The sequence below is a fragment of the Raphanus sativus genome, chromosome 2 (genome assembly GCF_000801105.2).
Source record: "Raphanus sativus cultivar WK10039 chromosome 2, ASM80110v3, whole genome shotgun sequence".
Classification (NCBI taxonomy): Eukaryota; Viridiplantae; Streptophyta; class Magnoliopsida; order Brassicales; family Brassicaceae; genus Raphanus; species Raphanus sativus.
Genome location: NC_079512.1, coordinates 36,524,204 through 36,549,212, shown reverse-complemented (window position 1 = coordinate 36,549,212; position 25,009 = coordinate 36,524,204). Strand labels below are relative to the sequence as shown.

Here is a 25,009-nt window from a genome sequence, read left to right as displayed (position 1 = left end):
CCAATCATGATATTAGCTTAACCTGAGTTGATAAATCTTAGTGAAATCCGGAGTAAAGGGAAAAGGATCACAATACTGGTACTGGATTCCCTTATAAAGAAGCCCAAAAAGAGAGAGTCAAAAAAATAAAAGAAGGAAACACATTCACGACCAGTTAATAAATAAAATACTTGTAAATTGTTTTCAGAAGATTTATATTATCTTTTTTAACGGCGCTTGAGGGTTCTCCCGATTCTTTAATTTTAATTTTGGTTTCCGGTAAACTGAGAAGAAAAAAAAAACAGAAAAAAAGAAAAGAGAGGAGAGGAGAAAACCCTAGCGTGATTTTCTCGTAGTTTCATAGCTTAATCCGGCTACGCCTCTTAGGGTTTGTAGAGATCTGATTGTTAGATAGGCACAACGAGGAGAGGGAGAGTGATGTCGGATTCTGAAAAGGAGATCGAGAATCAGATTCTGGAAGCAGGGGAGAAGCTTATCGATCCACCTTCTTCACTCGATGAGCTTCTTTCTCTCCTTGACGTGAGACCTCCCTTCACCATTCCCTTACATCTCTTCTTCGGCTTACTCCGATGCTAACTGTGTGCATGTCTTTAGTGTTTAAGATTTCTCGATACGCGTCTTAAACTCTTGTTTGATTTCTTCATTAGGCTCTGCGAATCTACTGCATTGCTGTTTTAGATCTCTCTGTTTTGGATCGATTGATAATCCTTCTTTTATGTGTATCGATTAAGCAGAAAATCTTCACCTGCTTAGTAGATGTTGAGCAGTCACCTCCCGCTTCAATGCAGAACGCACTCTCTCCCTTGATGACAGCACTAGTCGACGGTAAACTCGTCAAGCATTCCGATACCGATGTGAAAGTTTCAGTGGCTGCTTGCATCAGTGAGATTACTAGAATAACTGCTCCCGATGCTCCTTACGATGATGATCAGATGAAGGTAATGTTTGTTTGTTGTTTGGTAGTTTTTTTTCTTAAAGAGGGAATGAATGGGGGCATAAAGGTGACTCTTTTTCTTCTGTTTCATGATGCGCAGGATGTGTTTAAGTTAATCGTATCGTCGTTTGAAAATCTAGACGACGACTCTAGTCGCTCCTATTCCAAAAGGACCTCGATCCTCGAAACTGTGGCCAAGGTCAGGTCATGCGTTGTGATGTTGGATCTCGAGTGTGATTCACTTCTTATTGAGATGTTCCAGAATTTCTTGAAGGCCGTAAGGTACAACTAATCTTAAATTCATTCCGATATTTGTTATAGTTGAACTTAGCGACAGTTTAAGGTCCAGGAAGTATACCACATACATGGATTTCTGTGCATTGCTTATTAATCCTAAACTGTTGTTCCTTTTATGCCACATTGATTCTTAGATGCTGTTGTTACCACTCGGCACATCAGATCATCTATTATCTGACTGATTACTTTTTCTTTACAGAAACGTTGTTTTAACTTTCCCCCGTGCATCTCAAAGCTTCTCACTCGATATCATGTTTTCTGATGATTAATTTTAGGGACCATCATAAAGGGAACTTATTTTCTTCTATGGAGAACATTATGACACTTGTTTTAGAAGAAAGCGAGGAGATACCTTCAAAGATGCTTTCACCAATTCTACATTATGTTAGAAAGGATGATGAGGTGATACATTGATGGTCTTGGTAGTTATGTTTCAGTAATCGATGCTCTTCTGTAACTCTTTCAACTTTTCCTCAGGTTCCCCAAGTATCACGGACGTTAGCAGAACAAGTTCTCAGTAAATGTGCTAGCAAGCTCAAAAATTATCTGACTGAGGCTGTGAAATCTTCGGGTGTCTCTTTAGATAAGTATAGTAAGATAGTTGCTTCGATATGTGAAGGGACATTCACTGCTTTGCAGCAGGACCAACTTGTTGAGAATGAGAAAGAAGTCCAACTTGTTGATAATGAGAAAGAAGTAAGCCTTCTCATCTGTTTCTCTACCCAGCCTGTTGTATATCTCACCTGTTTTTTTCTGTGGAACTTTAACTCATTTTTTGGTCTCCTAGTTACATTGTATGCTCTTATAACATTCTCCCAATTTTGTACGCCGCAGGATAGTCAAGGTCCTTCAACAAAGGAAGCAGAAGTAGAGGTATGTTTCTTTCTCCCTTAAATCAGCATTGAGAAATAAAACTGCTCAAGTAGATTGTTCATTGGCTTTTATTTTAATCAGCAGGATAAACAGGAGGCAGAAGTAATTTCTACACCCGAGCGAACTGATCCACCTAAGGATGAATCAAGTAAGTCAGGAGTCAGCAATGGCATTGCGCAACAAAATGATTCTTCTGTCGATACTGAGTCTACAAAGAAGCTAGATGATACGAGTGCTAAAGATGAGCCTGAACAACTTGATAGCAACACTGGCTTGGATAATACATCTGAAAAGAATGCAGCTGTTGAATGTCAAACTCAGGAAGAAGAACCCAGTTCTGTCAAACAGGTGGATTCATCAAAAAGTTCAGATATAAAGGAGGAGACTGAACCTGAAGCACTCTTGGACAGCAAGGATGTGCAAAGTTTGCCTACTGATGATTCATCTGTTAACGCTGCCGCTTCTGAAAACGATAAGGAAACAAGTGTGCAGGTTGTGCCATCGAAGACATCTGCTGATGAAACTACCAATGTCAGTTCTCCATCTAAGGCTGATGAGGAAATCCAGCCTGAGACGACTGCAAACCAGAAGAAAAAGGAGGGCTCGACGAAGGAGGCAAAGACATCAGCTGATGAAACTGCCAATGTCAGTTCTCCATCTAAGGCTGAAGATCTTGTTGAGGAAATCCAGCCTAAGACGACTGCAAACCAGAAGAAAAACGAGAGCTCGACGAAGGAGGCCAAGCCATCAGCTGTTAGTGCTACCGAAGAAGCTTCCGAAGAAACAAAGACTTCTAAAGCTAAAATGACAAAAAAGTCTGGAAAAAAGGTTGCTTCTTCAAGTAAGGCCAAGTCTACTGTTTCTCCTTCAAAGAAAAGCGCCTCTGAGACAAAAGCTGCTAAGCAGTCAGAGAAGAAGGCAGTTGAGAGTGATAATGTACAAGAATCCTCGAAGCCAAAAGTGGAAAAGAAAAAACCAGGACGTGGAAAAGCCATGGATGATACTTCTTCAGGTGATAGTGAAAAAGTAAGTTTTTCCCTGACCTGTATGATTCGATCGATCTGCCTTCTCCCTGTCCGCTTACTATTATCGAAATTGTTTAATTGTGTTTCAGCCAGCTGTTTCCTCTGGAAAGTCAGCCTCAAAGTCAAAGAAAGAAGTGAAGGAACCGATAGAAGAAAGTCCTAATACAAGCTCAAAGAGAAAACGAAGTCTAGGCAAAGAGAAAGTAAGTTTTCGTAATCTTGCCTATTATGATTGTTGCTCACATAAAGGAATGTGTGAAAAATCATGTTCTGCCAATTGCCATTTGCAGTAGTAACTGTGCACGATTACAGCTTAATATCTTCATGTTGGAGCTTATGTATCTCTTATTTAGTCTTTTATTCGTATTGGTTTCATGTGCTGTGTGCGAGATTTTATTTTTTGCTTCTTTTTGTTAGACTTCTTCATACTGAATCAATTCCTTGTCCTTGGCAGGCATCTGATCTCCAAAACCCTGACGGAAATATAGTTGGGTCGAGGGTCAGAGTCTGGTGGCCTATCGATAAAGCGTAAGAATTTTGTACTCTTTCTTTAGAATAAAAATCAGTTATAGTTTGTTTGTCTTTTCCTTTAGATAGCTGATACTGAACTAGCACCTTGGGTAGTTGTGGTTACTTGTAATTGAACATTGGATTTTTGCCGCAGGTATTATAAAGGTGTGGTCGATTCATATGATTCTGCTAAGAAGAGACATCTGGTAAGCCCAGTTTTATTAGTCAACTCAATAACTATTGTTTGTTCCGTCTCTTTTGATTGTGGTGACCCATTAGCCTATTGATTTTACATGTTTTTAAATACTAGATTCAATGCATTTTATGGTATGTTTTATTTGTTGTACGTTGTTGCTACCTTCGTTTTCAGGTCATCTATGATGATGGAGATCAAGAAATCTTGAATCTTAAGAAACAGAAGTGGCATTTTCTGGATGAATCAGAAACAGAGGTGGGGCACATTAACTTTCATTCATCTCTGACTTCTATTTTTCATTCTCCCTTTTTGCTGTAACTTACATTTTCTGTCAGCAGGGTGAAGAAGCTGCTGAGGAAGAAGCCTCCACAGAGTAAGTGTGATGATGATACGTTGTTACGAGATGAATTTGCTATTCGTGTGATGACCAAGCTTGGTAAATCTCCATGCAGGCCCCAGAGTAAGAAAGCTAAGACAGGCAAGCAAACAAAGATGGGATCATCAGGGAAAAAGTAAACGAAACTGAAAGCAAATAGTTAAAGTAAGCGTGGAAATCTCTTAATTTTATTTTTGCTGATAAGCAAATATTGCTTCTGATTCAGGGGTGGGGGAGCTGGTTCCAGCAAGTCTAAAGCTACTCCTGCTTCCAAGTCCGGCAAGAAGTCCCAGGATGACAAAACAGAGAGCAAACCAAAGGATTCAAAGGCGGCTAAAGGCAAAGCAAAATCAACACCTGCTTCTAAGAGCAAGGAGAGCGATGTGGAGTCAGAGTCGGAAGAGACGCCCAAGGCACCAGAACCAGCAACAAAAGGGAAATCAGTCGGTTCAGGCAAGTCGCAGGCAAGTCAGTCCAAGTCCGGTAAGAAGAGGAAGCGATGAGTCTGGCTTCAAGATAGGGCTTTATGTAATTTACAGTGGAAAGCTAAGCGCAACGGCGGTCGTAGTGGTATTGGTGGTTGCCGTGGCCGTAGATTGGTGGGACTTGACGTCGTTTGGGCACTAGAAGTGTAGAATTGTTTTTATTTAAGACAAGAAGCGTAGTAATGAGTGGCTTTTCACTTAGGCTTTGATTTCAGCTTATGTAGTAGCGTTAATGTGTGGATACATAAGATGGCTTTGGTTATTTTCATTATTCTTTTTCAAGTTACATACTTCCTGTCATCTCTTCATTTTGGATTGTCAACAATAAATCTTCCGAAACTCGATTATTGTTATAAACCATTGGATGGACGGAAATAACCGAACCGTACCGGACAGTACCGGGCGGACGTACCGGACATACAATACCGAACCGGACCAGACGTATGAGGAAGAAAGGAAGACTTAGACTTTACCATATTTATGTTTTGTATTAGGATAATACTATTTCCATGTATTTCCTATTTCCTATTGGAAATAAGATCTTTCCATTTATCTATTCCTTGTAACATGTATATATATAGATGCCTATTGGCACATCAATAATAAGAAGAAATACAAGTTTTACAACACGTTATCAGCACGAGAGCTCTGAGAAAACTCTGAGTGAATTTCGAAACCCTTTTTCCCAGCAACCACCATAAACCCTAGAAATCAGACGAAACTTCAAAACACCGTATCTCCTCAACCCGACGGATCCAGACGACGAGCCACCTATCAAATTCAAGATCTCGACGAGACGAATCCAACGCCGTCGACCTCATCGCAATCCGATACCGGACGCGTTCTCACGAGCTATTACAAGAAGCGCCGTCAACTTGATTCAAAACCCTAATTCGGACGCAACTTCAAATCGACGTATCTATCAAACCATAAGGAGTTAGCCGACGTTCCATATATAAAATTGAATCTCTCGACGAGAAGAATCCAGCGCCGCAAACCACGTCTCAATCCGACTTCAGACGCGTTCTCCACCTCCGTTTCAATCCGCGTTGACAATTTTCTTTTTACTAAAGGAAACCCTAGCTGTCTTTCCATTCTCATCCGACCAGCACACATACTGACCATCCGACGAATTGATCAGCACCCGATAAGCCACCAGACGATCCGACAGTTCATCCAACAGCCGGTAGAGGTTCTGGACGATCCGATCAGCCCGTTCCTTGCTCGCGATAGACGTTCAAGCCGTTCACGGTTTTCTCTCCTCTCTCTAGGTGGTCCGGTTTCAGATTCTCTCCAATCTAAAGGTAAATAAAATCTGAAACACCCTTTGGAACCATATCAAAACAAATTTGGTGGTTTGTTAAAGGATTGAACATTAAAATTTGATGAACCTAAAAACCTAGGACAATTGAATCCCTAAATAAATTTGAGGAATTAAGATTTGGTTTAGTTCTCCCGTTAAGTTGCTAGATCAAACGGTCATTAGGTTGTTATAAGCACAAATATTCCTTATTCAATAAGAGATTGATTAAATCAATTAAAACCAAAACACTAAGTGTTCTTGGATCTCGAAAACCTTATGATCTGAATGATCAATCGGAGCCAATAGAAATCGATCACCCCTTAAACCCATCTTGGTCGATTTCATAAACTATAAATTCTATAAACTGAAATCTGAATTATTTTCTTGATTGCTTGATTGATTGATTTGTTGAAATTTCCTTTCTGCTAAAATGGAAAATTTCATTTTCTGAAAAAATAGAAAGTTTTCTTTTCTGAAAAAAATAGAAAGTTTCATTTTCTGAAAAAAAAAATAGAAAGTTTCCTTTTATAAAAAAATTTCCTTTTATGAAAAGTTTTCAGCTTATGTTAAATTGCATATTCCATACTGAATTTGAAATAGGAATATTGCTAGAATGCTCACCATTGATCATTGATTGCTTAAAGGGATATTTCATGTTGATTGATTAATACTTGTTAGAAATTTTTGTTTTGGTTGGTGTGAACCATTGATATATTGAGTGATAAAATTTCTAAAAGTATTTTCATGTTTGATTGATTATTTGAATGCATGAATTCTAAGAATTGATTGATTGATATGATTCAGATGTCAACCTTGGATTATGATACCCTAGAAATTTCTGGAGAAAATTATCTAGGATGGGCAATGAATATCTCATATATACTATGGACAGAGGGTCTTGGGAAATGTATCATCAAGGATGATCATGAAACCAAGAACGAAATGGCATTAACAGTAATGAGCCATCATCTCATTGAGGAACTGAGAAATCAGTACCGAGATATAGAGAGCCCCCGATGCCTCTGGACATAATTAATGTCCAGATACACTAAGGTGTTATTACCAAAGATAAGGCATGAGTGGATGAGCCTCAGATTCCGGGACTATGGGTCCGTGGAAGAATATAATTATACCCTGTCCGAAATAGCTCATAACCTGATATTATGTGGTGAAAAGTTAACAGATGAGGAATTACTTGAAAAGACATTCTCTACAGCAGATCCAAGAGATCTATTTTTACATCATAGAAAAAAATGTTTCACCACATACAATGATCTGTTTTCATACTTATTACAAAGAGAGTGGATGAATCAAATAAAGAATGAGATGAGTGGTTATGAAGCAGATTGTGATGAAAGAGATAATAAATCCGCGGAAGCCACATCCAAAGTGACAGTTGGAGTGGCCGGCTTGACCATAGGCTAAAAGGCCATTTGACATCCTGAAATTTTGCTTTGTTTGTTTGTTTTACTTTAAATCTTATTATGTTATATTATTTGGTGTTTTTATGAAAACCTTTATTGAATGATTTTTATTTATCTTAGAATTACAAAGCATAAAAATATCCACGAAAAATAAAAATAAAATTCTCCCAATAAATCTTGTTCTAGAAAGATAGTTAGACCACAGCCAAGGCATTGCCTGAAGGGCATTATATACACCCAATTTCGTGGCCCATTGAGTACTAACAATAAATGGTTTCCATATAGAAACAATGGGCAAAAGAGAACAAAAGGTTCCTACAGATTATGAAAGAAAAATCGCCTAAGGCCTTATAAGAAAGTGGTCAAGACTATACCTATATACTCTACTGATTAATACTATGCTAAGATCAGTATGATGAGAGGCAAAAGAGCCATGGTAACCAGTTGGTTAACCATACGAAATTACACTTAATGGCATGACCGAACTAGCCATCCGGATCGATCCAAACTTGATGCAAATAATTGAAAGGCACAAAAGAGTTATCCCATAGAATCTCACGTTGTGAAACATGTACACAAGGGAAGCTCATGAGGCTTAACTGTCCCAAGTATCATGAAATGGCATAATGGTTTATAGCATGTTCATGAGGGGGAGAATACACACCCGTGTGGTACATGACCATAGTATAAAAACATGAACATGATCCGTGGGACATGGTCTATGACCATGGTAAATTAATACAAAGACAAGCCACGTCCATCATGATAAACCATCCGGTCGAGACCGGGATGGATGAACAGGACGTGGACGCGGTCAACAAAGTTCATACGACCGTACCACGGACGATGAAACCGACCGGGTCGAGAACAATCATTTGGCCGATTTCCTATAATACAAAGGCCACGACCTAATGCTTGGGAACACACTGATATACATGTGTAAAGACAATATGCATCAGGCCATATAAGTGAGCATAGATATTCCCATCTCAGATTGAATACGGGTCACGACCAGACATATGAAATCTTAAAGAGATTTAACCACCACATTCATATGTGCTTTCTAAGATAGAAACTGAGATAAGAATTGGGAATATATGTTGGATAGGAGTATGACTTTCTCCCACGAATTTATATGAAACCTTGAGCCAAATATGGGTGATAAGATTAAATGGCCAGGTTCACGGATTGCATGAGTAATCCGACTGTCCAACATCAAAAGTGAGAAAGCTATAAGCTGGATAAAGAGTAAGAGAATGGTATTAACCATCATTGTCTTGGCAAGATCCTCGGACTAGAAATATAATCTAAGACGTCCAAAGAATGTGATCAAATAATGCAAAAGCTAGCAGAACTAGATGCCAGACACATTGACCCGAAAGGAAAGAAAAGAATGACTAAATGTCATACCAGCTTATGCACCACGAAATTTGATGTCCTAAGAGACACAATCAAGTTGCTACAGAGTCTATACAAGATAGACCAAAGTGTTCCATAAGATAAAGGAACCTCGGATAGAAAGAAATGAAAAGGTGCACATAATGATATAAATCCGAGTTCAAAAGGGAACCAGTCCGGACATGGAGATAAGGCTGGCCAGCTAACCATCTAAGGTACCAGACCATGTAGTTTGGGACGCCAAACTGCAAGGAAATAAAGGTCCTAGATAATGAAATCTCAAATCGATTTGGACATGTCTGGAACACAATGGAACCATATATAAGAGTGTTAACACCACTGATGTATTTACATATAAGAGAACTCATAAAAGAAAGTAGCACTTGAGTATAAGATATAATGCGAGGATCATAAACCCACGAGAGTACTCACAAAGAATAAAATGGACGTGGGGTTTAAAGTAAAGAAAGATGGACGTATTGGCCATAAAACGCCATCAAGTGATAAAACCAGTGAATGGGTCATGTGAGGAAAGTAAACCGTGAGATAAGGACATGGTCACGTGGTCTAAGACGTGCATGTGGCTATTTACAGCATTTGAACATAGCTGATTACACAAGGTTACTCACAGAGACCGAAAAACAGTTTATAAGGAGATATACTCCTATGTGGTGGATGCTACTACTCAGATTTGAAATTGACAAAGGTCTGGTCATAAGTAAGAGATAAAAACGTAGTAAGCAAGCATATGGATCACTGGATCAAATATTATAAAGGTACCACAAAGATGAGAAAAGAAATTCTCAATGAACAGCATTGTTCCTAAGCTGTTCATGGACTGAATCATTAAGCAGCTGTATAAGTAAATGATCTGTCTAAGAACAATCCAATTCAGTCCATACATACTTATAAGAAGTACAAAATCCCTTGTGTTTGGAACCAGCCTAAAGAGAGGTTGATACAGTTTATTTCTAGATCTCAAAAGATCAGCTATCATGTAGCAGTCCATAGGCACGCCTAGCAAAGGTCCATACAAACTAAGGACATGGGACTGCATATACAGATATAGCCGTATGAGAGAAGTACCAATCACCATGTGATTGGTCGTGGTCTATGACCCAATGGTCTACGGCAAAGGCTTGATAGCAACACACCAACAACATCTTAGACATCCATCAAAGGTTGTGTGTGTGTATAAACAAGATTGATTCTTAAGACTATGTATATAAGGACTGCAATAACTCATAGCAGAGATCATAGTCGTGGGTATGTGTATGAGATCAACACGCCCTAAGTAAGATATAAGATGGTCACAGCAAAAAGCGAAGAGAACCATTATGGTTCACGCCAAAGACCATACCAAATCAAAGACTATGTCCGGCTTCTTTCCAGCCGAATCATCCATGAGAGATGACTAATTTTGTTAACCCAAAACGTGGTATGACTTTTGAGGTATCAACTATCAGTATGGATAGTACATATGGCAAGAAAGATTGATTGCCAAGAATAAGGTCCGATGAGTGTACTTGGTTATAGAACCAAAGTCTAATGAGTATGTAAAACTCATTGTAGTAATGATCACTGATCAAGTCATGATCTAAGACACTCATGAGAAAATTATGGACGTGTATAGACAAGGTCTATGACACAATATGGATCGACCAGTTCAGTACATTTTCGATAGTACTTAAGAGAAATATCTCACTGTCCATAAACGACCAGGTCATACTATAGGACGATCCATAAACACTTATGGATGAGATCCGACCAAGTAAAGTGGTTAGTAGTCTAAGAGACATACGTTTTTGGTCAAGGACCATAATGGTCGACCATATTATAAGTTGGACGACATAAGGCACAGTACGTCCAAGTGTTCTTCTGCGAAATTCTAAGAGAAAGAAACACAGACACTCCAAGCTCACTGAATCAATATTTACAAGTCCTTACACGGACATCTTCAGTGATGCATTCATCAGGGGGAGTAGTGTGTGTTGTACTCTTTTTCCTTCACCAAGGTTTTGTCCCATTGGGTTTTCCTGGTAAGGTTTTAATGAGGCAACATGAAGCACACTATGAACTCTGAAACGGTTATGGCGTCCAAGGGGGAGTGTTATAAACCATTGGATGGACGGACATAACCGAACCGTACCGGACAGTACCGGGCGGACGTACCGGACATACAATACCGAACCGGACCAGACGCATGAGGAAGAAAGGAAGACTTAGACTTTACCATATTTATGTTTTGTATTAGGATAATACTATTTCCATGTATTTCCTATTTCCTATTGGAAATAGGATCTTTCCATTTATCTATTCCTTGTAACATGTATATATATAGATGCCTATTGGCACATCAATAATAAGAAGAAATACAAGTTTTACAACAATTATCATTTATTTAGGTTGTGTTACTTGTTTTTGTTATTCATAATCATGATTTATGATTTTTTTTCATTAGCCAATAAATCTTCGTATGGCACTTTACTTTGTAAAAAATCGTATGACACATATATTTTTTTGGTTCAACTCGAACTCAGTTTTAGGCTTGCGAATCTAAAACCATATATCAAAGAACGCAAATCCGAACCGAATCTCAACACAGCAATGAACTGAACACCCTTAAACTGGACTTTAATTTTCAATTCAAATTTCAGTTTTATATTAGTGTTTTACAAAACTGTTATGTTCCCTTGTATATTAGTATCCATCTACCCTAGAGTAGTACAATATACAAAACTATATGTTCACCAATGTAAAAGTGGTCATCTTCTCAAACTAAATGTGAATAATTCCTTGACGCTTCTTTACAAAAATTGATTTGCAACATTTTTTCTTTAGTATCCCAAATAACTAGTGTTTGTGGCTTTGAATTGTAGATGCCTTGAGATAAATTTCCCGAATTTATTTTGTTCGAGGATTTGTTTTTAAGTCGAGGAAAGACTTGAAACAAACTATTTCACGCATGTTAATGGTCTACGAGATTGTAACGTCGCGACCACCAGTGTGGGCCTTCGACATCCGTTCATTCGGTCTCTGGATCTCATCTCCATACAGCAGATGGTGCGTTATTTTTTTCTAAACCTCGAAAATCATGTTACAATCACATTTTGTCGTGTTTTGGTTTTACTTGCACGGTATCGTAAATTACGATAACTATTCTAATCCAAACACGATTAATTCTGAAATTATAAATGGATGTGTGATAGAAAAGATATGTGTATTATGATGATATAGTAATCAAATCAGTTTTTAAGTTTTTTTTACATATACCAGAAATCGGAATGTTAGAATTCACCCCACTCATAAGCGGAACACTTCGATTGCGCACCATGATATGTCCCGTTCGTTCGGTTCGTGGATCCCGTCCCGTGCAACAGATAATGTGTTAATGTTTTTTAAAGTTCGAAAGTTATGTTTACTAATCTTACAATCACTATATCACATTTCCTTGTGTTTGGTCTCGTTGCGAATTATTTTTCGTTAGATTATGCACCCATCATTTCATTACGTATTATAGCCCAAAAATATAAATAACTGAAATTTTTAAATAGATGTGTGAAAAATAATATAAGTGCATGTTGATGATAAATCAAATTTTTAAACATTTTTACATATATATGTACATGAGGAAATCGAGATATTACATAGATGCTTAAAGATTCCTAACCTCAATGTTTGCTTCCCATATCTAAGGGATATTCCATTTACATGTGTTTTTCTATTATATAGTCACACAGTGATCATGGGTTTTAGACTTTAATTGTCTATCAACAGCCTTGCAAGAAAGGATATAAGGCCACTAGATCTGAGGTTTTAACATGATTAACAAAAAAAAAAAAGATCTGAGGTCTTCGGTGGGTTGTGCATATAAAAATTGTAAGTTAAATAGATTATTGGTTTTATCAGTAAAATAAAAAGAAAAACACAAGTAGTATTACTTAGAACAAGATCTAGACATTAGATAAATGATATGTGATGTAACAGATGGAAGGTCATTGGTGAATGGGACAACATGTGGTCCATGATCCCATATTCCCTCACTACCAACGTTTCATGCCGATAGGAAAAACGAGTTCACTTTATTAAACATGTATTATATTCATACCTAATTTGTATAAACTAATCTTAGGGGATGTATTCAATTAAATTAATGGTTCGAGGTGATTTATATTAATATGACAAATTTATTATTGTTCAAATATTGATTCTAAAAAATATTTTAAAATTTAGTGTTACTGGACTTGTCATTTCATAAAACATTCTAAAATTTACTGTTATTGAACAATATTTAAATTGAAGATTTTACAATGTTTTAAGTGTTTTTAGAGTGCTCGAAAGGGTTTCTTAGTTATAAAAATTTAAATTCAAATCTCGTAATTTTAGATGAGATTTTATATTTGTTTAGCAAAAATCACACCAGATACTTAGATTTTCATCATGCAATCATCTAGAAACTCAAAAAATTCAAATCACTTCAAATTTTAGATTCAATGCTTCCCTTAAGTAACATGTGGTACGAGAATACCAATATTTATTTTACATTTTAAAAATTATTGTTAAGATGTTATTTACAAACCAGTTTGACGTTTTTATTTTTTACTACGGCATTTTAATTTATGTGAGTTTATTATTTATAATTTAATAATAATTTATTTATAAACTGTTTTTACATTTTATATAATTTATTTATTAACTTCTAAATTTCTCATATATATTTAAAATGTTAATATATATTCATATAATTTTTCTTAATTATGCACATGTTTTAGCTTTTTGAAAATAAATAAGGGTATCTTACTTTCGTTTTTACATTTTTTTATAATGTGTGGAGACAAAGTCAGTGCTATCCAGACAACAATATCTTACCACATATTTCCTACTCGTGAAAGAGTCGGAGTTATGTTCTGTCATCGGGAGGTGATGAAATTAGACAGTCTTTGAACATATGGCTAGGTCAAACGCAGAGTTACCCTTTTCATGTTTTTCACCCTCCACGTGTTTTAAAATTATATTCTGTCATCGGGAGCTATTTGCAAGTCATATATATTTCAAGAAACTAAAATTGTTTCATCTTTTTCAAGTATATATATATATCTTTAACAAAAATAATGAAATTACACTTATATAAAATGCTATCAAATATACGGTATCACAAAGAGTTGGTTTCTTTGAATTTACCTTTTTGAAAAGAAATGTATTTTAAAAAGTAATAAACTAAAGACAATTCAAAATTTGGGGTTAAACCGGAACTTCAATATACTGGTTATTTTATTGTCAGTTTTATAAGATCTTTTTTTGGCGGCAAAAAAAACTGTTTCATCATATTTCTAATAAAGATATATGTATTTTGCTAAATACGTTTCATGTTGCACTTAGAAACTTCTCCAGGAAATTAAAAAACTTACATGACGCGATTTGAGTAATTGTTTATTCTTTTGTCTTGAATAAAAATGTGGAATTAATTGGCTGTACAAGTTCTTCGACTTCTATTTTTTTTTACTTCTACTTTACTTTTGACATATTTCCTTTTACGGCCATAATATATCTGCTATCCTGGTAGTAGGTACCAAAATGAGAAAACACGAATAATAAATTATTACGTAATAACACACACCCTCGTTACAAAAAAATTGCAGGACCCTGGAGATTTGTACCCGTGACAGTCCGCACTCGTGGTCTGCAAAACTACCATAAGGGATTTCTTATCGTTTTCTTGGGAGTATATGTTTTGTTGATCCATCTTTGGACTTTGCTTTATGGGTGGCTTATAAATATAGTATTGTTTTCAATAAAATTCGCGTATAATTCCATTTTTGCATTTATTCTCAACTCTCAGCATTTATCACCAGCAAAAAAATATTCGTATCTAAGAAGAGAATTAAACGAGCGAAATAATTGAATTGTTTAACTGACGCCTTATATATTAACACGTCTCGAGCAGAATAAGTTCACTATACATTTTTTAATAAGTTCTTTATATTTGAGTACAATTGTTCAACTGAGACATAACACGCCTCGAGCGAAATAACTTAACGTACAATTGGTAAATTTAAGATTAATCTGTTTTAGTAATTTAATTGGTGTATTTTCTTATTCTCGATCATGAGATCAATGATGAAGGTGATGAGAAAAATATGAACTTAACCTTCTTTTTTGTCAACATATGAACTTAACCTTATAACATTTTTTACCTTTGTTAAAATATTAAACAAAGTCTATGAAAAATATATATATATATATGGTGCAAAATCGCTCTATTTTGGATAGTTAAGTTACATTCTTGCGTAAATATTAACAGGCCTGTGGTACATTAAGCTATATATGATGCATTTCTATAGTTCAGATAATTAGACGTAATTAACCTCCGCAATTGATATATCACATCAACCTCTGATATTTTTGTTTGTTTCTGTTGTTGTGTTGAGTTGCTTATTTTTCGCCTGTTTTGGCTGTTCATTGGCTGTCGTTAAGAAATTAAAAACAAAGTTAAACGCGAATTCCCAAAAAGTAATGTTATCTCCATTTTACCAAAATTCATTCGCACCATTCAAGATCTTTATTAGGTTTGTCGTTGCCGTTTATAGGTTGTGATATTTGACCACTATCAACTGCAATGTTACTGTTCAATCCAATCCCATACCACGCAAATGTCTCTCTCTCCAGACCTCTGTCCCATTGCATGTAGGAGGGAGAGAGAAGAAAGAGACAAAAAACAAAAACAGAGATAAGACTCTTGATAGAGCAAGAGTGAGCGACATGTAGAGATAAGGTTTCTCGTTTCCTTCTTTAACAGAGATTCTTCCTCCCTTCTACTTTCCTCTTAATCTAATCTTTCTTCCATTTGTTCTTTCTTTTTGGGTAATTTATTTTCTCCCCCTCTCGATTTTGTCAAAACCCTAGATTTGTGGGTATCTAAAAATGAATAAAACTTTCCTCTTTTCTTTCGATTATAAATATCCTCTCTGGCTTTCTTGCTTACCCTAAGCCCTCTCAGATCTAACTCTACAGTCTCCACACGTCTCCTCTTTTAAATATCCATCTCTGTCTTACACAACTTGTGTCGGTAAGGCCATTGAGTGAGTTTTTGGGTCAATTTTAAGAGAAACGCAAAGAAACTGACAGAAGAGAGTGAGCACACAAAGGCACTTTGCATGTTCGATGCATTTGCTTCTCTTGCGTGCTCACTGCTCTATCTGTCAGGTTCCGGCACCGATTCTTTTTGGTCCGTTCACGTTTTCTTCTTTAATTGTGTTCCCATCTCTTTCTCACTTTCTCTCTCATGTTCTTCATCTCTCCTAGGTAAATTAAATACGATTGGATATTTATATACTAGCTTGCTCTTACATTGCTAGATTTGGTTCCTAATTGCATGTGGTTTTGTTTTCTATTTCTCTTTTGTTGAAATTTATATTTTATGAGATCATTGGTCTTGAAAATGCTTTAATCCATGTGTTTAAGGCTTGGTTAAGCGAGATTAATATGGGACCATTAACGTTAACCTAGTTTCCCTTAGGCTGGTCCTGACTCTTTTGAATCCTTAATTTTCTCGATTCAAGCTATATTATTATATGGTTAACTTTTCCTTCTTTTTTCGGTTTCTCATTAGCTTTTATAACCCGTGATTTGACTCCTTTTGATTCATAAATATGTGTAGAGTTATCCTTTGCTTCACATGATCATCACATCTATTTTTAATCATGGATCTTGCAAGAGTACTGTTGAGGATTCAGTTGATTATTTTTCTCTAGCTTATATAATCATGTATCTAAGTTAAATTATTATGTTATATAGTTTACTGTGTGATGTGGATGGTATCGAATTTATACATAACTGATTCCATGTGATCACGTTGTGAATTTTGCGAGAATATTTTTGTGGATTTGGTTCTTGATCTAGGAACTTTTTTTTTTTGCATTTAATCCTAGATACGGCCATATAGACGTTAATCTGTGTTTTTTTTTAATTCTTCGAGTAACTATTGGGTCTAGATAAGGTTTGAAGATGCATCTGCTGAGAAGAATCAAAGTCAATATAGTGGTTAAGAAATATACAGTACTTCAATTGCTTTATGAATGTTTCATGTATGCGTTTACATTACTAAATTTTGAAGGACAATTCAATATAGTGGCGAAAAACTAAATATATTGAATCTTTCATGTAGGCGTTTCCATTACTAAATATATTGAAGAAGATTATAATGTGATTTTCTGTCAGATGAATCGAATTTTTATTTTCCTTCAGATTAAAATGTGTGTTCCCTGTTTCCATGTTAGTTATAGTTTCATATCTAGGACAGAGATAGTACAATTTTATCTTGGAATTTGTTTGTGAGTGATAAGGTTATAAAATAGTCTACAAAGTAAATCATTGTGTTTCTTGTCGTGCAGTCCTTGAAAATGTAAACGTTCACAATTCATCGTCTCTCTTGTATTGCTAGGTGTCTCTTGTCATGCATTTTGTCTTTCTGTCTTGTTTTCTCCTTTTTTTTTGGTAAAATTGTTTCTCCTTTGTTCCCATGTTTTCCTTCGTTTTGAAATCAATCAAGTCACATATATCCCACAAACTTAGGTATGCACCTCCTGTTATTGGCAACAAATAGGTTTGAACCTCGTCAAGCGAAGATTGATGTGCTTGTTAAATGTATCTTATTTATTATTAATTTATTATAAGGATCGATATAATATAAGGTTCAGTTTTATGGAAATTGTCACAATATAGTATTTACGTTTTCGCTTGCATTAATGTTGCAAGTTTTCACCAAAACTTTTGTTTGCATTCATATGAGGTGCACTTCTGCATGAACTAGGAAGACAGATTAATCAAAAGAGCCACTAACAATGCTCTTGTGTGAACAAGCTACTTTGTTTAGTTTCCAGATTGTAGGAATAAATCATGTGTTTTTGATAAGAGAGGGCTATGCTATGCTACGACTTACGAGACTGTGCTATCGATCGACCTTCTGATGTATTTCTGTTCATCATGTTTAAGGTTTGGATTGTCTATACCAGAGCTGAACGCAGTGTTCACGGCAACCTATTAATTTGTAATCTTTTGGGATGGAATGAGGGTTTTTGTGTCAAATTTATCAATTGATTGCCGCAGGTTTCACATATGTACTATATGATTGTTGTAGTTTAGAGTCGGCATATCAAACAATGTTTTTACTCATTATTATAAGGTGAGTAGGGTCTGGATAGAATTGTTGTTGTGCACATCCACTATCGCAATACAAATGATAATTTTATTGGTTACATGTCGTTGGAGATGAAACCTGAATCCTGGAATTTTCCAAGTTCAATGCTATTTCCTAGTATTAGCTCTTATTGATAAACCAATTAAAAGTCATTTCTTGTGAAGAAAAAAAATTGAATTTAAAAGATTATATTCTTCTTGAAGCAATAAAATGTCAATATTCATCAACGAAGTGGAGAATAAATAATGAAACAAAGAAATCAAAACATGTAAAGTAAATTACATATCTAATTGCCGTTAGCTTGAAAACTTAACCAAAGAAAGTTTCTTCTGATTAATTAGCCATCATCTTAAAAATATTTTGTTTGTCTTAATGTTGTACTAGATTTTGAGCCGCACACCCGGGTGTATATTTCAGAAATATATTGCTATTTATTTTTCATGTCAATATCAAAGCTGGATAAAAAAATTCAAATCTGAAGAATCGAACCAATCACGATCCAAAAAAGTAATACCAAACCCTAACCAAAATTGATTAAATATCTAAACTATCAAAATTTTAATATTTAGACAACCAAAACCATAACCAATTCGAACCAAAGTATTTTGGATATTTGTTCTGTATCCGAAAAAGATTTATATACTTATATATATATATATATATATTAATTATTTTTAGTTTTAATGTATATAAAAAATATCCAGAATATATATGATACTTTTAGGTTGGTTTACATACTTGAAAATATATAAAAATAGTCAAATATAAATATCTAACATAGTGGAAGTACACTCAAAACAGCAAAAATATTTAAAATAATTTTTGATTTTTGATCCAAAATTTAAACTAAACCAATTTATATGTTAAGTTTAGGTATTCTGGCATATGTTATTCAAATTTATATACAATAAATTATTTTATTTATAGATTTTAAGAAATTCAAAATATATAGTGAATTTAAAAAAAAAAAATGGGTTATCTGAACCCGAACTGAATCCGCAAAGATCCGAATGTAATTCAAACTGAAATTTAAAAATATATGAATGGGACTGATATTTTTGATCTCAGAAATCCAAAACCCAAACAAATCTGAAACGAACCCGAATGGATATCTGAACGCCCAGCCCTAGTAATAATTCGAACTGAAGTTTAGAAATATATGAACGGGGTTGAAATCTTTGACCCCGGAAATCCGAAACTCAAACAGATTTGAAACGAATGGAATAGATACCTGAACGCCCAGCCCTAGTCACTATTATGTATCCTATATATGTTATCATATAATTAATTGTATTGGTCCATCATATAAATAATCATATAATTAATAGTATTTTATATGTATAATCTTATAAATAATCATATATATTATATTCTTCAAGTTTAATGTCAAATATAAAAACTATAATTTAAGTTAGTATATGAAATTAATCTTTTTGTTGTATTTTTCTTATATATATAAAACATTTTTTAATAATGGCTATTGATTGTTTTGATTGTTTTTTAATTTATAAAATCATTATAAATTTCTAAACCATTGGTAATTACTGTGTTTTATAAATGATTAAATGGATCGTTATTGATGACAATTTTGAATCTATATATAAACCCAAATGTTAATCTATTTGTGCAAGTATTACATTGTATATATAAAATATTCTGTAATGTAAATGCTATTATTAAAATTAAAAATACAAATGCGGTGACTCACTAACATTTGACAGGTGTTTTCTTAATGTCATGTGTATAATATATAAGATATAAAACTACAATGCACAGGATATTAAACGTACGTTTTAAGTTTTTGGTAAGTAATATCAGAAAAAAAAAAGTTTGGTAAGTAAATCATCCAGATTTGCGGTTAGATAATAATAGTAATTTAGATTAATTATTTGTTTTAAATGCAGTGGCAGTCTTTTGTAATATTTGAGCAACTTTAAGGGGATATAGCTAAGTGTACTTCAGTTTTAATAGTTTAGATATAGCGTCTTTAAACCTTCGATAAGTTTGTGTAGAAAACATAGGGAGGAAGAGTCGAGCGAGAGGCTTGTCCAGCTAGAGCAACACGATGAGATCATGAGAGTCGTTGCAGCTATCCGATCTACACCACAAGACCTAGCACTAGCAGTAGCCGAGAATATGACCGCATGATGGTAGATGCGGAGGAGTTGTTGTTAAGGAACATAACCTATAACACGATGAGATCATGTTAGAGCAATACGATGAGATCATGTTAGAACAACACGATAACCTTTAACCAAATCAGAGACAGCTTCCTCTCGTATTACACCCCCTCCAGATACTCAGACTTCATCGGTCTCCCCGAAGAACGGAGTCGCGATCATCCGCCTCGAGTATCTAGAAGATTCTCGCAGGTGGCGCCACCGGTTTATCTCCGCCATAGGTTTCTGCCACAGTCACGTAAAGACTTCTTCTCGACGCCAACATTAGTCTTCTTTTTTTTTTTTGTAACACACCAACGTTAATCTTCCAATCATTATATGATATGATGTTCTTTGTGTCATTGCGTGTATAACATATTCATAGTAATCGTATGTCTCCGAAGTGTGTACAGTATACATTTGAAATTCTGGTTATACCAACAATAAACCGGGAAATTTATGTACCACCTCCCGGTTATTGAGACACTATCAATCTCTATATAGTTTATTTATGCCGCAAGCAACTTCTTGGTGTCCTTTTGTAACATCCCAAGACCAAAACGTTGTTAGTACCAAATATCAATCATAATCTACTCTAGGGTTGATAGATTCTCCATATACACACATTCTCTTGGAGCTATTTTAATTCTTAGATGAAGAAGTGTGGTCTAATAATCAAAGAAGGTAACCGTATCATCATATCATGTAAACACACAAACAAAAACAACATGCCATTTACACAACGTTATGTTGTTTTATACACTTTACATGACAAAAAAACTGTTCTGTGCAGATGCTTACACTTAGTGTAAAATTGTCAAGCTCTATTCGGGAGCTGTTCGTATGTCCCTGTGTTGGGACTAAAACCTCCAGTCACCATCGTCTGGTACACAGCGTAAGCCCTCTCAGGTTTTCCACACAAACTGTATCCACGTATCAGAGCGTTAAACGTAAAAACGTTCGGCTCAAGTCCCACTCTCTGTATCTCCTTATAAACCTTCCCAGCTTCTTCCACCATCCCCGCGATACCAAGATTCAGAATCAAAGAGTTGTAAGTGTACAGATCAGGAGCCACACCTCTCCTCTTCTTCATCTCATCGTAAAGCTCAAGAGCTTCTTCAAGCCTCCGAGACTTCCCTAGCCCGTTGATTATGAGATTGTAACACACCACATCAGGGTCTACTCCAGATTCCATCAGCTCCTCGAAGTAACACAAGGCTTCGTCCACTCTACCTACCATACAAAGACAATCAACCAGAACCGAGTAAGTCTTGAGATCCGGCCTCACTCCTTCTCTAACCATCCTTCTGAACAAGCTGCAAGCTGCATCAGCTTCACCAGCTTTGCCGAACCCGTTGATGAGAATGTTGTAGATAGCACAGTTTGGTTTGCATCCGTACTCCAACATTCCTTCAAAGAGTTGTTTCGCTTCATACAATCTTCCCGACTTGGAGAGGCCATCGATGAGTGGACCGTACGTGCAAGCAGATGGAGAGAAGTCTCCATCGCTGATAAGGTCATAGTATAAATCAAGAGCCTCGTCTACACTCCCAGCTTTCACCAGCCCGGACATGACAATGTTGTGAGTGATAGTGTTTGGTTTATTGCACTCATGGGAAGACATCTCTTTGTACATCTCAAAGAGTTCGTCTAATTTTCCTGACTTTCCATAAGCATCAAGCAAGAAGTTGTAGGTAGCAACATCAGGGATGCAAGTGCTCTTTATCTCCAGGAACAGTTCCTCTGCTGCTTCGATCATATCAGCTTCAAGAAGCCCACCGATGAGCAGATTATAAACCGGAACCTTTGGTTGAACACCAAGATCTTTTGTGAATCTCTCAAATAACGTTCTAGCACCTAAGGGATTATCACCATGTTTTAAAGAGTATCTGATCATCGGCACCAGGATCGATTCACCATCTCTACAAACTCCATCAACAACCAATCTCTCAGAAAACAAAACGGCCTTCTCTATTCCACCTTCAGCCAAGACGGATCCCATCAAGTCCTCCCAGAAGAGATTAACCGGGTGGTCTGCACAGCTGCGGAGAAAGCTGGTGATGATTTTGTAAGCATCTTCGATCAAACCAGCCTTGACAACACCTGGAAGAAGAGTGCAGAGGGTGACAAAATCAGGAGGCACCAGTTTCTTCATCTGGTGGAAGAAACACATTGCCTCTTTGACTAGACCGTTCTTTATCAAACCATTGATGATAGTATTGTAAGTACAAACGTCAGGGACACAACTCATCTTGAAGAACATCTTCAAGGCCAGCATCACCTCGTCGTTTTTGCAAAGACAGTCCAAGAGAGTGTTGAACGTCACCGTATTAGGTGGACAGCCTTTTTCCTCCATCCCCTCGAACAGTTCTATCGCTTCTTGAATTTTTCCGTTTTTGCCTAAACCTGAGAGCAACGTGTTGTAAGTCACAACCGTTGGCTTGAGCTTCATCTCCTTCTTCATTCTCGTAAACATCTCCCACGCTTCGTCTACTCTATCCGCTTTGTAAAGCGTGTTGATCAGAGAGTTAACAACGATCACATCAGGCTCGCAACCGTTCTCAATCATCTCGGAAAGCAGCTTGATGGCTTCGTCTATCTCCCCAACTTTGCTATAGCACTTCATCATCATGTTATAGGTCACCGAGTCAGGTGCAAGCCCGATGTTTTTCAATCCGTAGAAGATCTGCTTTGCTTCTTGGTCTCTTCCTGCTTTAGCTAAACTGTAGAGAGACGCGTTACACGCTACGATGTTCGGAGCTATTCCTCTGCTCTTCATCTTCTCAAAAGTCTCGAGAGCACTGACGGAATCTCCAGTCTTTCCGTAGTAATCGATGAAGACAATGTACGTATAGGCAGTAGGCTTAACACCACCAAAAGACTCCATACTACCAAAAAGCTCAAGCGCATCGTCTAACCTGTGAACTCTCAGTAGACCACAGATCAACGTGTTGTACGTATGCAAGTTCGGCGAGACGCCTTGCTCCCTCATCACATCCAACGTATCAAACGCTTCACCGAAGCTCCCAGCTTTGCACAGAGCGTCCACTAGAATGGTGAAGGTCACAACGTCAGGTACATGACCATCCTTCTCCATCTCACTCCAAAACTGCCTCACTGAGTCCAAATCTCTGTTATCACTAAACCTATCAAGCAAAGTGATATAAGTCACACGATCAGGTTTGTGTCTCCCTGTCTTCATCTTTGCGAAAACCTCCTTAGCACAATCCAGCTTCCCAGAGGTGCAAAGAGCATCAATAAGAACAGTGTAGGTAACCACATCAGGTCCACATCCTTCATCATCCATCCTCTTCAGTATATCATACGCTTCATCAATCCTCCCCGCTCTACCAAGCACACGGATACATATAGTAAACGTGTAGACGTTAGGCTTTAACCCCAACGTCTCCATCTCTTCAAGCAAACCCAACACACCATCAATCTCTCTTCTCTTCCCTAACCCTACCATAAGCGTAGAGTAAGTCTGCAAGCTAGGCCTAAAACCATCAGAGACCATGCTTCTATAAACCTCCATCGCCTCTGTGCAGAACCTGGCCTTGACCAGAAGATGAATCAACCCATTGTACGAATACGCATTCAACAAGAAAAGACCAGACTCTCTCATCTTCCTTAGCGCGTAAGGCGCTTGCCTCAACCCTCCTTTCACAGAGAGAGACTTGAACACAGTCAAGAAAGTAGTTGCATCCCTCTTGATGATTCTCTTCTGCATCAAATCGAACACGTAACCCATCTCCTCGATTCTCCTCCTCCCGTCGACCCTCAGAGCTTCGAGCATGTGGTTGCAAGTCTCGGTGGTGTGAGCTAGTCTCGAACTCTCGGCTACCTCTTTGAAATACGAAAAGGCGGAGTCGGTATCGGGAAGCGACTTTAAGACCTTGGCGACTTCTTCTTCTTTCTCACCTGAAGATTTCAATGTCCTCTTCTTGTTGTTGTTTATCGTAGAAACAGAAAAGTCAGAGCCTTTCGTGGAGACTATTACGCTACATTTCCTCTGTTTCTTGCGGTGGTGAAAGACAGACCCGAGCTTTAAAGTGTGGAACTTTAATCCGACATTGACCAAACTAGTGCGTTTTCGAGGAGATTTCTCTTTGATGTTACTAAAGAGGAAAGTGTCACTGACCGTTATGTCGCCGCACAGACTCGTGGAGCAGAGTAAAGCTGCCATCTTTTTTTTGTTTTTCAATACTAAGCCAAGCAAAGAGCAATATCACATTTCGAAGTGGACCAAGCTGTGACTAGACTAACAAAACACGATGACAAACACAGAATGAATAATAGTCATGGAGATTTTTTCGGATACGTCTCCTTTCACCAGACGACAACACTACGGTCCGTAGTCTACGGAGCTGCTGATTCCGGTGAAACGGAGATTTTGCGAACTAAAAAAAAAACAAAACTTGTCGAAAGGATAAAATCCCAGTGGCTCGCTCGCACCCTTGCCGTTTTATTCCTCCCTCCAAAAATATCTTGAGGCCCAATAGTGGCTCATATATTATTATTAGCCTGTTATTTTCTTTATGCCCAATAAAAGATATAGGCCTTTTAGTTACCTTGAAGCCTGTTACTTTCTTTGGGTTTGCTTTAACTTTTACATGCGTTTCTCCCCATGGGTTAAAATTACAGCTTAAGCATCTCAGTTTCATTGCTTTCGTTTTATTATGGTCAATGTAGGTGTGGTTAAGGGACAGCTCTTTCTGGGTCTTAGAGAGAGTTTGCTCCCATGGGTTAAAATTACAGCAAAGGCTGAGTTCGGGTAGCTTAGGATCCAATCTAGTGATGCTAAGTGATACTAGAATTCTTTGTCTGTAAGAG

The 25,009-nt window shown here is 36.8% G+C and overlaps 2 protein-coding genes and 1 long non-coding RNA gene across 8 annotated transcripts; 2 read left to right on the top strand and 1 right to left on the bottom strand.

Annotated features, from left to right (window-relative positions):
• The first annotated feature begins 213 nt into the window (after positions 1-213).
• On the top strand, positions 214-4,986 carry LOC130494485 (sister chromatid cohesion protein PDS5 homolog C-like). 6 transcript variants are annotated; one of them, XM_057003502.1, is made up of 14 exons: positions 214-519; positions 735-938; positions 1,035-1,216; positions 1,507-1,633; positions 1,709-1,900; positions 2,066-2,104; positions 2,198-3,130; positions 3,219-3,332; positions 3,584-3,657; positions 3,794-3,845; positions 4,010-4,090; positions 4,174-4,208; positions 4,288-4,347; positions 4,438-4,986. In XM_057003502.1, exons 1-14 carry the CDS (start codon positions 418-420, stop codon positions 4,712-4,714), a joined length of 2,472 nt encoding a protein of 823 aa, XP_056859482.1. In that variant the 5' UTR covers positions 214-417; the 3' UTR covers positions 4,715-4,986. The 6 variants fall into 6 exon arrangements, with proteins under 6 accessions (XP_056859482.1, XP_056859480.1, XP_056859479.1 ...); XM_057003500.1 differs by having other exon boundaries at positions 2,189-3,130; XM_057003499.1 differs by having other exon boundaries at positions 2,186-3,130.
• Positions 4,987-15,599: 10,613 nt separating this feature from the next.
• Positions 15,600-18,100, top strand: LOC130508185 (uncharacterized). The gene is made up of 2 exons (XR_008942759.1): positions 15,600-16,123; positions 17,813-18,100. It is a non-coding gene; the product is annotated as an uncharacterized LOC130508185 (long non-coding RNA).
• Positions 18,101-20,836: 2,736 nt separating this feature from the next.
• LOC108837192 (pentatricopeptide repeat-containing protein At4g31850, chloroplastic) lies at positions 20,837-24,616 on the bottom strand. The gene has a single exon (XM_018610259.2). The coding sequence runs from the start codon at positions 24,360-24,362 to the stop codon at positions 20,994-20,996; it is 3,369 nt and encodes a 1,122-aa protein (XP_018465761.1). The 5' UTR covers positions 24,363-24,616; the 3' UTR covers positions 20,837-20,993.
• Positions 24,617-25,009: the final 393 nt, after the last annotated feature.

Coding starts and splice junctions, on each gene's coding strand:
- LOC130494485 (XM_057003496.1), top strand. CDS start 418: ATGTCGGATTCTGAAAAGGAGATCGAGAATCAGATTCTGGAAGCAGGG. Junction 939..1,034: donor ACGATGATGATCAGATGAAG/GTAATGTTTGTT, acceptor CATGATGCGCAG/GATGTGTTTAAGTTAATCGT. Junction 1,217..1,506: donor AATTTCTTGAAGGCCGTAAG/GTACAACTAATC, acceptor GATTAATTTTAG/GGACCATCATAAAGGGAACT.
- LOC108837192 (XM_018610259.2), bottom strand. CDS start 24,362: ATGGCAGCTTTACTCTGCTCCACGAGTCTGTGCGGCGACATAACGGTC.